Genomic DNA, 13,342 nt, shown 5'->3' with positions numbered 1-13,342 from the left:
ACTTGTAACATTGTAAAATGTTCTTTTAATATTCTAAAATTACACAAATCAGTCTAATAATTATTGAAAATTATTTTATCAACACCAAAATTAACATAATTTCATATTTTGATGGTTTGTTTCTGGAAACAATAACTTTTAAGTGTTGAGGACTGGCTTTTGATTTGCGTTGTCAATTTCTGTAGTGTATTTGAAAGATTCGGTAGCGGAAATAACGCTAAATTCTGCATGAGGTCTGCACAAAATCGAATGCTCATGATATTAATCACTGGATTGTCTGGTCCAGACTAAATTATTTACAGACCGCTGTCATATAGCTGGAATATTGCTGAGTGCGGCGTTAAACAACAAACAAACAAACATTACACCCTGTTGGGATTGACCATATCCCGACAGTGTGGATCGCTGTTCACAATGTCAGAAACTGGATCTTCTGGTCCTGACTTAATTATTTAGAAGCCGTTGTCATATGTTGTGGAATATTCGTGCGTGTGGCATAACAGGGTATTTCTGATTCCAGGGTGTGGAGTTTTTCGAGGAGAAGCTCAATTCCTTGTGCATGACTTGGCTGGTGGACCATGGTAAGTTGTGGATCGGAAGGAATTATTGATCACAAAAAAATATTTCATCACATGATCATGCAGGGTTCGATTTAAGGCCTGCCTGATTATGGCTCTAAGCATCATGTCCAGTTGTATTTAGTGTAATCAGATCTCCAGATAAGCTGCGTATCTGTGTAAAATACGCATCAGAAATGCAGAAATACGCAGTAAAATATAATCCAAGCGTATCAAATACGCAACGAATATTACAGATACGCTACAAAAATAAAACTTGTGCGTATCATCAAAATATTGTGAAGTAACCCTGCGTATTCGATTAGCAAATGAGCAACTTATTTTGAAATTATAAGTTGGCATTCCGTCAACCTTGCCAAACTCCACGATGACAGTCAGATCATGATCATTTGCCATCACACTTTCTTGTGGAAGTATCGTGGTATTTTTGAGTCCTATAAAGCTCTCGAACCCACACGACACCAGTTTGCAGGGACTAGATGAATAGTGTTTTTAAATATTTAACTTAAATACCCACATGTGTAAGAACTAGTGGGTAACAGAAATTTGAATACCCAGATAGAATTACTGATACCCAATGATTTTAAAATGCATGGGTAAAATACCCACAACACCAAAAGCTTATCTGGAGCTCTGGTAATGTGGGCAGGTACAACATGATCGGAAGGAAGTATTGATCACCAAAATATATTTCTTCACATGATCATGCAGGGTTTGATTTAAGGAACTTGATTTAAATTGCACCAGGTACATGAAAACCAAGTTGCTACAAACAAAACCAGGTTTCCCTTGGTCCCATGAAACATAGTCCAGTGTAATGCAGGTTTCACTCAAGTTAATGACGCAGTGCTGTAAAACGAAAAGGAACATGTGCACATACCGCTTTCGACGTAATAACGCCCGGGTCGCTCTCAAAATTAGAAATAGGGACTCTTATAAGAAAATGATTTTGGTGAGAAAATAAAAGTTGAAAGATTGTAAATTTCGTAGTTTATGCTGACAGCCTGAAATGATACAAAACTAAAGTATGTGTGTATCATACACGACAGATATATTTTTCCAGAATTTAATTGCCCATAATTAAGGGTGCATATAACACACGAGTGCATAGTATACACGAATAATTAAGTCTTGTGAACATTGATCAATCGGAAGGGGTGCTAACTGGGAGTGTTCGCTAGCTAATATATTAGCAATCAACGCCGTGGGCACTTATTAGAGCAGGGCGCTTATTACGTCGAATACGGTAATCTTGAAGTAGTCGTGATGGGGTTCAGGTGCGGAGTCTTTGCATGCTACTCACTACTGTCTACAATATATACTACTCAAAAGAAGTTAAGGATCACCCGATTCTTTCATATTGGTAATGTTAATCTGTCATGTCATGGGGGCGGTCGGGTAGCCTAGTGGTTAAAGCGTTCACTCGTCACGCCGAAGACCCGGGTTCGATTCCCGACATGGGTACAATGTGTGAAGCCCATTTCTGGTGTCCCCCGCCATGATATTGCTGGAATATTGCTAAAAGCGGCGTAAAACCAAACTCACTCACTCACTGTCATGGCATGAGATATTAACTATTGTAATATGAAAGAATCAGGTGATCCTTAACTTCTTTTGAGTAGTATATTTGAAATATTAACTAGTGTTGGAATGATTTCCATTGATTGGACAACCTGTGCCAATCTTAGACACTGAACTGAATGCCTGTGCTAATGAGCTGCTCTCTGCCTCCTCCTCTTCCAGTGTACGCAATCCGTGACGCAGCCACACAGAACCTGAAGAAGCTGGTGGAGAAGTTTGGAGTGGACTGGGCCCAGCAGACCGTCATCCCTAAAGTCCTCCAGATGGCCCGGGACCAGAACTACTTACACAGGATGACATGTCTGTTCTGCATTAACGTGAGTACCTCCCCCCCCCCAGACCGCCTCCGTGGTCTAGTGGTAGAGCATCCGCCCGGAGAGCGGAAGGTCCGGGGTTCGATCCCCGGCCGCTTCATACCAAAAGACGTTAAAAGATGGTACTTGTTGTTACCCTGTCTGGCGCTTGGCATTAAGGGGCTAAAAGCTAAAACAAGGATTGGTTGGCTCGGAGTCAGTATACTGTGTCTGAGTGGGGCATTCATGTTAAACTGCGGCATGGTATCTCAGTGGGCTAGCACTATAAATCGGCATCAGTCCGGACTACTACAAGCAGCCACACACACACACGTCCTGCACGTCGCTATATAAGTGCAATAATCTTGGACGCGACGTTAAACCCCATTTCACCTCACCTCACCTCCCCTCCTTACCTGGGAAACTCTGGGTTAGAATGGGTCTTTAGCAACCCATGTTTGTCATAAGAGGCGAGTAATGGGGTTTGGGTGGTCAGGTGCTCACTTGTTTGATGCATGTCATCCTATCCCAAGTGTCTAGATCAATGCTCATGATATCAATCACTTGATTGTCTGGTCCAGACTTGATTAGTTACAGGGGAGGTCGGGTAGCCTAGTGCTTAAGGCGTTCGCTCTTTTGCGGCGATGACCCGGGTTCGATTCCTGGCATTGGTGTGAAACCCATTTCTGGTGTCCCCCGCCGTGATATTACTTGAATATTGCTATAAGCGTAAAACCAAACGCACTCGCTCGATTATTTACAGACTGCTATCATATAGCTAGAATATTGCTGAGTGTTGCGTTAAACAAAACACAAAACAAAACCTCGCCTCTTCCTGTGGTGCCATTGCTGTTGGTAAGAGGCCAGATTGAGAAACTGTGTGGATCTGCTGGTCATAAGAAGCAATTTAGAGGATTGAGTGGCATCGTGCTCCCACTGCATCGATAATTGCTCATAATTTCTGGATTAGATTATGACGCCATGTAGCTGGAATGTTCCTGAGTGCAGCGTTCGACAAGGCCTAAAACTTCATGCCATAATGCAGCATCCAGGAATACCATTATTGTTGAAGCTGTTGTCTGAGGAACATTGTAATAAAGTACCGGTATCCTAGGTAATTGAGACCCGTGAAGATTCCGGGGTAGAATAGGTCTTCAGCAACCCATGCTTGCCGTAAAAGGTGACTATGCCTGTCGTAAAAGGCGACTAACGGGATCACGTGGTCAGGCTTGCTGACTTTGTTGATGCATGTCATCGTATCCCAATTGCGTGGATCGATGCTCACGATATTAATCACTGGATTGTCTGGTCCAGACTCGATTATTTACAGACCGCCGTCATGTATTGCTGAGTGCGGCGTTAAAACAACAAACAAATCAACTGAGGGACATTGTAATGAAGTACCAGTATCCTAGGTGACTGAATCCTGTGTGTTTGTTTCAGTTATTGTCGGAGGCGTGCGGGTCGGACCTCACTCTGAAGCTCATGCTGCCCACAGTCACTGGGATGGCAGGAGACCCAGTCGCTAATGTCAGATTCAACGTGGCCAAAACATTACAGAAATTAGGACCTCTATTTGACCAGTCGTAAGTTGTGAATGCTGCTTCTCAATCTAATGTGACAATATGGGCTGAATAACACCAAATGCATCAAGTTACCAGGACATGAAACCATAGAAACAATTTTTCACTGCACATTTAGCTGACCTCATGATATAATTGATATGTTGTTCAACAGTGACTTGACTGCCTCCACTTTCTAGAGCCGAAGGTCCAGGGTTCGATCCCCGGCCGTGTCATACCAAAAGACGTTAAAAGATGGTACTTGTTGTTACCCTGTCTGGCCCTCGGCATTAGGGGGCTTAAACAAGGACTGGTTGGCTCGGTTTCAGTGTACTAGGTCTGAGTGGGGTATTCATGTTTAACGGTGACACTGTATCTCAGTGAGCTAGCACTATAAATAGGCATTAGTCCAGGATAGGATAGTACAAGCAGCCACACACATACAAGTCGCTATAAATGTGCAGTAATCTTGGCTGCGACGATTTCACCTCACCTCTCCTGGCATTTATTGAACACTGATGTTTGTATTTGCAGGACGTGTCAACAACAGATCAAACCGTGTCTAGACAAACTGAAGACTGATTCGGATATAGATGTACAGTATTTTGCCCTGGAAGCTCTTGATGGTGAGTTGTGTCTATCAGTTCCGTCCCTGGTGGGGGAGTCACATGCTGATTCGCGAGATACGGGCGGTTACAATGTATGACCTGACTGACTGTTTGTCACTGGACCCTGACAGTTTTCTTCACTTTTTATGATGCACTTATACAACCTATGCAGAAGAGAGTTAAAGTAGTGTAAAATTATTGTCCCCCTGAGAGGATATGTAAGACCACGTCTTTCAAAGTATATTTATTTCAGACACGTTTTTAATCCCAGTATATATATGTTCCTTTAAATTGTGGCTAAATTTGTCCATTATCGCCAACAGCTGAGGGGATGATGTAAATCCGGCGGGGGTCCATGCAGGTAGCAAAAGTACTTTTTAGTCCCCATGGACCCTAGCATGGTGATCTACCTTCAGCTGCTGGCGATCTATAGCCCTTTTTTTTATATTGTACTGTTTCATGACTATTTAGTGATATCTTTTTATTGCTGTATGCTAGTTTTAAACATTAAGTCTGTGATATTCTAGTTATTTTACTGTCCATCACTGACAGGTTCTTATTTGGTTTAAATATATGTATAAATACTGTATAACTTCTCGTCACGATATGGCTGAAATATTGCCGATTTGACGTAAAGCATAAACTCACTCACTCACACAACCTATGCTTGTCGTAGGGACTGAATGGATCGGTGGTCACACTTGGTCACCATTTCAGTGAGGCATTGTACCCTGACAGTATACATTGATCATTCTATCAACCACTGGATTGTCTGGTCCAGACTATATACAGACCATTGTTGTCATAGCTGGAGAATGTGAAGTGTGGCGTTAAACAACAAACAAACCCAACCAAAAACGCACAATTACTCAAGGGGGTGGGAATGTTTAACGCAAGCTCCTCACAGCGTTATCCCGTTCGCAGAGCTCTATTCTGTCGCTGCCACCAGTCAAAGCTCCCCACTGTGATAGGTGGGTTCAACTGTGCTTGGAGTTGAATGCGCAGCCGACTGACCGTTATGTTTACAAACAAGCCATGGCTACTGTGACGCCGAATATTATTTTCTTTGTTTGTCAATTTGAATTTCGGTTTCATTACAACTATCATGTAATTGTAATAGAAAGAATATAAGGGAGAAGTTAGTTGATTTTCTATTTGTCTGCAATCTTGAACCAATCCAATCAAACAAACAAGAAGGTAAATTCAATTGGGAAACATGGTCAGTCATAAACCTTTCAAAATTCACTGTGATTGCATTCCCAAAGAAAAACCAAATTATAAACATTTCTACATTTGGGGTTAGAAGGCAAATTTCAAGATTCTTGTAATGGCCGTGTCCACACTCAGCAATGTTAGCGAGAGTGTATCGAAGGTGTCCCTTGCTAGGAAGGAGCTTGCGTTAATGGGATGAAGGGAGATAACTCTATCTTTGTTGTTGCATGCTGCACGTGTTGCACCACTCATATCTCTAACAAACACTTGCATGACACGTGTAACGCCATGTGGATAATGGCCAGTATATCTGTCCCAGCATCACGCTCGTAACAAAGTAAGGACAGTGCGATCAGGCTGTGTGAGACCTGCCTGGTCATGTGTCATCGATGCTCATGCTGTCAGCCACTGATGTAAGCTTGTCAGGCCGGTTCAGACTTGACCAAATACAGGCCTTTGTGATGTAGCTGTAATATTACTGACTGGTGAAACAGCATGATTCTCTGACTTGTGAGCCCCCTTCCATCAACCTTGTTCGGGGGCGCACGGGTGGCCCAGTCGCCTAAGGCGCCGCGATTCGCTGTGCAGAGTTGTGTGCCAGAAACCTATGATTGTGGGTTCGAATCCCGGTTCTCCCCGATTATGTTTCTAGGTTTGTCAGCACCATATCCGTGCTCGTGGGTTTCACCGAAGTGGTAAACGTCTGAGACCTGCATCACTTCGGGCTTTCCTCCTACATTAAGCTGACACGCCGTGATATAACTGGAATACTGTTAAAAGCGGCGTTAAACCCAACTCACTCACTCAACCTCTATCGTCCAGGTATTAATCTCCATTCTGTTATAAATACACTGGTTGGCTCGGAGTCAGTATACTGTGTCTGAGTGGGCATTCATGTTAAACTGCAGCATGGTATCTCAGTTAGATAGCACTATAAATCTGCATCAGACCAGACTAGTACAAGCAGCCACACACACACATACACGTGCATGCACGTCGCTATATGAGTGCAATAATCTTGGACGCGACATTAAAACCCAATTTCACCTCGCCTAAACAAGAGGCAATATCACCCACGCTACACTCGGCTTCTTCGTGCTGTCACACGTATCACAGACATGTCTCAGTAGTCAGGATAAAAGCATCTTTTTATAACTTCAAACATTTACTTCATCTTCCTTTTGATCAAATATGTCGCAGGCTCACATAGATGAGAATCTGAATGTCGAAACGATTATGGGCCAGAACTCGGTCGGAAGAGATATTTCAAATGGTTGTTGCTTTCAAGCTTATGAGCAAGAATTGTTTTTTTCTAAGTCAGCAATAAGTGATGGAGCAATTAAGGACTTTCTCAAAGATGAATGTGGTAATGTGGCCCAGTTATACTTAACAGACTGGAGATATGCTATGCTGGAGAAAGGCGTTTGTCCTCTGTTGATTGTTCTGAAGCCTGGCGTGTTGTACATTTCAGACCCATGTATTAGGACAGCATTTTCTCTGTGAACCTTGGTGTAAGCTTGTCAAGTACCAGTTCGCTTCATCTTGTTTTGTTCTGATGTGTAAAGACTTTTTAAAAACGTTTTCACCTTCTTTTTATTAACACTATTTTGAAATCAGCGTTGTTTGTTTTGATCTATTTGGTTTTATAATAAGGTTTCTTCCTACAGTTTTTCTTTTGTCTTAATCCGGGGTAGAATAGGTCTTCAGCAACCCATGCTTGCCGTGAAAAGGCGACTATGCTTGAAATAAAAGGCAACTAAAGTAATCGGGTGGTCAGGCTCACTGACTTGGTTTATGCATGTCATCGATCAAAAATTATGTGGATCGATGGTCATGATATCAATCACTGGATTGTCTGGTCCAGACTCGATTATTTACAGGCCATAAAATAAAATCTAAAAGAAAATGTCTCTCTGAGCACATTTTCAAAGACAATGAATTTATTTCATTTGATGTTAATATTAATCCTAACTATACGAAACAATTTTTTTATTCTTCATACCTATGATTGTGGGTTCGAATCCCGGTTAGCCCCGATTATCAGCACCATACCCGTGCTCGTGGGTTTCACCAAAGTGGTAAACGTCTGCGACATGCATCATTTCCTCCCACATTAAGCTGACACGCCGTGATATAACTGGAATACTGGAAAAAATGGTGTAATACCAAACCCACTCACTCACTCACTCATTATTCATCAAGTTTCAAAGGTATATACTGGGCGGTCGGGTAGCCTAGTGGTTAAAGCGTTCGCTCGTCATGCCGAAGACCTGGGTTCGATTCCGACATGGGTACAATGTGTAAAGCCCATTTCTGGTGACCCCCACCATGATATTGCTGGAATATTGCTAAAAGTGGCGTAAAATCATCCTCACTCACTCACTCACTGATTTGGTTGATGCATGTCATCGTATTCATTCATTCATTCATTCAAAATCTGTTCCCAGGTTTATTTTATATTACCATTGGATTACTTACTGTCTCAAAATATTTTTCATCACAGTTCTTCTCTTACATTGCCTTATGCATCACCGTACTTCTATCAGAGATTTTCTTCAGCTGAACGTCCCAAATGATCCAATCAGAATCGAGCTAGCTCATCTATGGTAGTCGTACCCTTACTGGTTGTTTCCCCTGACTGAAACTTTTATGAATGAAATTCCATCACTGTAGAGGTCGTATGTATGTATGAAATCAGACTGTGGCTGCAAGTCATACCATAATACCGAAGAAAGATGCCATGTGAAGCAGTCAGTTTAATCTTGTGAATGGCGATTCTACATCACTTCCACCATATCAGGTTTTAAGCTTTTGTACATTTTGAAAGTTTTCTGTTAAAGGCCAAGCGATGGTGATATTATTTGCTGTGCCTCCTCAGTGAAAGAAAATTTTACTTTGCCTTGGATTGGCTGCAAAACCCTTAAAAAGGGCAAATTTCTACTCGTCCTTATGATACCTTAACTATTGGTCACTTTGGCAAGGACTACAGTACAGGACTGGTGCCAATTTCTAAAGTTAGATTTAGTCTGCCTGGCATAACTTGCTCTTGGCATTGTTTTCAATAGTTAAAGTGAACTGATAATCCATGAACTGTACGGCTGAGCTAACAAGAATGAACAGAATGTTGCTAGACACGGGCTTCAGACCAGCATATGTGATACTTAACTTCCTCCCAGAAATCTGTTGGACCTGTGTTTTAAATGGTGGGACACCCACTGGCAGCCAACACTGTCACCCAACACTGTCACTGTCCTGAACGGTTGTTTGTTACACTCCTTCTTTGTCTGTTATATTGTGACACATCTTCCAGAGGCAAGAGAGTTAACTGACTTTAAAAGTCCAGTTTCCACCCTTGCCGAACTAGGCTGGAATTCCTGGGCTCAGTCGTAGCGCCACCAGTGGCTATTACGAGTTATGTCCGTTTTATGCCTCTCCTATTGACCAATCAGATTCAACCTCTCTTATCTTATCACTTGGGTTTGCTTCACACAAAATGGTGGACGATCTGATCGATAATCAAGATCTATATTGTGATAAAATGGGTCTTACATCGCGAAATGCATCAAATCACGTGAGCACCTTGATTAAAAGCAGGAAAAGATTTGGAAAATATCTGTTAAACAACGAGTTAGCGGTGCACTGCTTTGCAAATCCTGCAGTTGACCGAAATGTGCATGACACTTTACGAACCGGATTTCGATTTCGGTGCGCGATTTTGATTGGACTGTGCATAGACTTGTTAGTCCAGCCAATATGTAACTCCATAATACCAGCCTAGTTCAGCAAGGGTGAAAACTGGAATTTTATAGCTAGGGAAGATGTCAGGATCCTGGACAGTTGTTTGTTACACTCCTTCTTTGTCTGTTATATTGTGACATCACTGACATTCTAAACAGTGTGTGAGTGATTGGCTACTAACAACTTCTTCCATATCTAGGGCTGGGACGAGTTCATATTTACTACCCAGGTACTCGACACCCTTTTACCCGACCCTACCCAGGTACTCGACACCCTTTTACCCGACCCTACCCGGGTACTCGACACCCTTTTACCCGACCCTACCCGGGTACTCGACACCCTTTTACCCGACCCTACCCAGGTACCTGACACCCTTTTACCCGACCCTACCCGGGTACCCGACACCCTTTTACCCGACCCTACCCGGGTACCCGACCCTACCTGGGTACTCGACACCCTTTTACCCAACCCTACCCAGGTACTGGACACCCTTTTACCCGACCCTACCCAGGTACTGGACACCCTTTTACCCTACCCTACCCAGGTACCCACTGCAGGTCTCAAGAGTTGGGAACAAAATCTCTGATTGGGAATTGTTTAACTGCAGCCCTCGCCGATATTGTTTAGATACATGTATCAAACGATCAGATCATGCATACACTGAAGTTGACCAACGCTTTACTTTTACTCAAACATATACAAGTCAAAAGGAATGTGTGCATCGTCAAAAAGAAATGCGAATATTAGCAACTTGTAGTGTAACAACTGAGCTATAGTGAGTTTTTGTCATAAAACAATATCTCACATGACTAAGCACTTATCCACGGGTAGTCCTGGGGGTACCCGGGTCTTACTCAGGACCCACCCAACCCTAGTACCTGAGTTAACCGTCCCAGCCCTAATATTATCCATTGATTATTGGAGTGGTTTTTCTAATCATGCCAATGCTGGCTCCAATTGACCTGAAGGGCAAGATTGAAGACGCTTACAAGGGGTAATGTCGTTTTCACCGAGTTATCTGGTACTGAATTCTTTTTGATTTTAGATGCAAGTTTGAATTCTGAGTCCCATCTCCTCACTTTAGAGCCGACTAAATTGTGATTTGATCAGAGCTCCAGATAAGCTTCTGGTGTTGTGGGTATTTTAACCATGTATTTTAAAATCATTGGGTATCAGTAATTCTATCTGGGTATTCAAATTTCTGTTACCCACTAGTTTTTACACATGTGGGTATTTAAGTTAAATATTTAAAAACACTATTCATCTAGTCCCTGCAAACCTGTGTCGTGTGGGTTCGAGAGCTTTTTCAAAAATACCACGATACTTCCACAAGAAAGTGTGATGGCAAATGATCGTGATGTAACTGTCATCGTGGAGTTTGGCAAGGTTGACGGAATGCTTGTTTATAATTTCAAAATAAGTTGCTGATTTGCTAATCGAATATGCAGGGTTACTTCACAATATTTTGATGATACCCACGAGTTTTATTTTTGTAGCGTATCTGTAATGTTAGTTGCGTATTTGATACGCTTGGATTTTATTTTACTGCATATTTCTGCATTTCTGATGCATATTTTACGCAGATACGCAGCTTACCTGGAGCTCTGTTTGATTGTAGCAATGTGTAGACAAGCTGATTGGGGTAAACCCTGACTTATTACTGATGGTGTCAGCTGGCTTGTTGGGTTCAGAGTTGATGACATACAAGTTTCTGAGATAGGAGCTGTAATATCTCTGTGGTGGGTTACAATCAGTATTCATGGGTAAACATGCAGGATTGCTTGATGCCCTGCAGGCTTCTTGATGTGGCTTTTATTCACATTGGTGTGGCACAATATCCAAGAGTGCCAAGAGACCTAACTCTGTTTTTTTATGTTTCAGCCCTGAAGCTGTCTGCATAAGCTACCCTAATTTGTGATGTGAGTATGGTAATCTTCATTGTTAGTATGCCTGTTGTCCTGGTAACGTGAAGTTAGTCGAGTGAACATTGAGACTGAAACATGTCTCTGGTATTCTTACAGCTGCAAGAGGGGCGGTTGGGTAGCCTGGTGATTAAAGCATTCGCTCGTCACGCAGAAGACCCGGGTTCAATTCCTGACATGGGTACAATGTGTGAAGCCCATTTCTGGTGTCCCCTGCCGGGATATAGTAGGAATATTGCTAAAAACGGCGTAAAACCATACTCGCTGGCTGGCTGGTCGCCATGATCAAACTGAAAATATGCACCCTGAAGTGTGCATTGACCATCTCAGTGAGAGTTAATCAAACAGGAACCGTTGTAAAGAAACTAGGTCTGTTCAGCTGTAGGCGTACACAATATAACAGAGTTGCTTGTTTCTGCTTGCAGCTGTTGTGGCGAGGTTGCCGTGGCGACCGCTGTGATGATCAACAACGTCGTCACGATGGGGACCTCAGCCATCCCGGAGTAGCTCGGCCAGCAGCCGGGAGGAGACTGTAACTTGCTAATATTGTTCTAATTAAGTAGTGAGATGTACAGATGATGGAACACACACACATGTGCGTGCGCTGCTTCCCAAAGACTGGATTAACTACTGTGTTTTGTGTGACCAATGTACCCAGGAAGGGGCTCAGCAATACGGAGCTCCACAGGGCTCCGGGGCGAAATGAACAATTGTATAAAGACCTTCCCTGTATGATGATCAATTCTAGGACTTTTAAAAACAATTCTTCACTTGACAAACTTCCTCAGCCGTATTGGAAATCCTCAGTTTCTTATCAATTTATGTTGTTTATGAGTTGCTTGGAAATGAAATTTGTATTTTCCGTGCATGAGAAAATGAATTTGGATAACATTGTTTCTAATGGAGAACATGCAACCAGACTTTTGAATGCTTGGGAATTCTTCCTTTTTTTTTATTATTGAAATGGGGAGATATATACATTTGAAAATTTGAAAAAATGTATTACAAAAATTTAAGAAATGCCTTCAATTCAAACAGTGATTAACTGTTCAATTCCAAAGCAATAAGACCAAAGTGTGAATTTTGGATCTATTCTCTTTTTATGTTTTGTCACTTTGTACCTTTTATTAGTTATTAATAAAAAATCAGTGTAGAAGATTTGAAAAAAATTAAGAAATTCAACGTCACATCCAAATTAACTTAACTAATGATGAATGAGTAAAACATGTAATCATAGCACCCTCTTGCACGGGAAGAGAAACAATATTTACAATATTATATTTGTTTGCGTTTAATGTAATTCACGAATTCGTACAAAGCGTTGGATATTCTCTGGTACTTATTTTTCATTTCAACAAAATGTGAAACAACTGGCCCCTAAAATTGTCATTTTTATTCTTTGTTTCTTCACATTTTCTAATCAGTTTTTTGTAAACTGATAAGGATGTACTAATCAGCCTTGTGATGTTGTGTTTGTGTCCGTGATGGACGAGGAAGTCTGTCAGATCAAGGTCGTGTTGTTGGTAGCGAGGTGTTGTGGCGATTTAACTCTGCTTCTTTACGTCTCTTCTCTCACGTCATCGTCACATAGCCCCGCTCCGCTCCACCGTGGCGCTGCTGCCGCTGCCGCCGCCGTCACATGTATTGTAATATCACCTGACTCATGTTATTATCAACTCCCATGTTCCAGTGAACAGACAGATTGTAATAAAATGTTGAATGTCACACTTGGCTCTGTGCTTTATGTAAGTGGCTTGTTTGTTTGTTGTCAGCAATATTCCAGCTACCGGTATATGATGGCAGTCTGTAAATAATCAAATCTGGTCCAGACAATCCAGTAATTGATAT

General features: G+C 42.0%; 1 protein-coding gene across 2 annotated transcripts in view; it reads left to right on the top strand.

Annotated features, from left to right (window-relative positions):
* Window positions 1-13,219, top strand: part of LOC139458243 (serine/threonine-protein phosphatase 2A 65 kDa regulatory subunit A alpha isoform-like) — a 36,640-nt gene extending 23,421 nt beyond the window's left edge. For both annotated transcript variants that reach the window (XM_071239611.1, XM_071239610.1), the window contains exons 11-16: window positions 521-581; window positions 2,322-2,476; window positions 3,896-4,038; window positions 4,549-4,640; window positions 11,454-11,491; window positions 11,920-13,219. In XM_071239611.1, coding sequence (XP_071095712.1) covers window positions 521-581; window positions 2,322-2,476; window positions 3,896-4,038; window positions 4,549-4,640; window positions 11,454-11,473 — 471 coding nt within the window. In that variant the 3' untranslated portion in view covers window positions 11,474-11,491; window positions 11,920-13,219. The remainder of the gene's footprint in view (window positions 1-520; window positions 582-2,321; window positions 2,477-3,895; window positions 4,039-4,548; window positions 4,641-11,453; window positions 11,492-11,919) is intronic.
* Window positions 13,220-13,342: the final 123 nt, after the last annotated feature.

The sequence above is a fragment of the Haliotis cracherodii genome, unplaced genomic scaffold (assembly GCF_022045235.1).
Source record: "Haliotis cracherodii isolate W230 unplaced genomic scaffold, xgHalCrac1.p SCAF_12, whole genome shotgun sequence".
NCBI classification, from domain to species: domain Eukaryota; kingdom Metazoa; phylum Mollusca; class Gastropoda; order Lepetellida; family Haliotidae; genus Haliotis; species Haliotis cracherodii.
The sequence above is the reverse complement of the archived record's forward strand: the minus strand, read 5'-3'. Positions and strand labels throughout refer to the sequence as shown.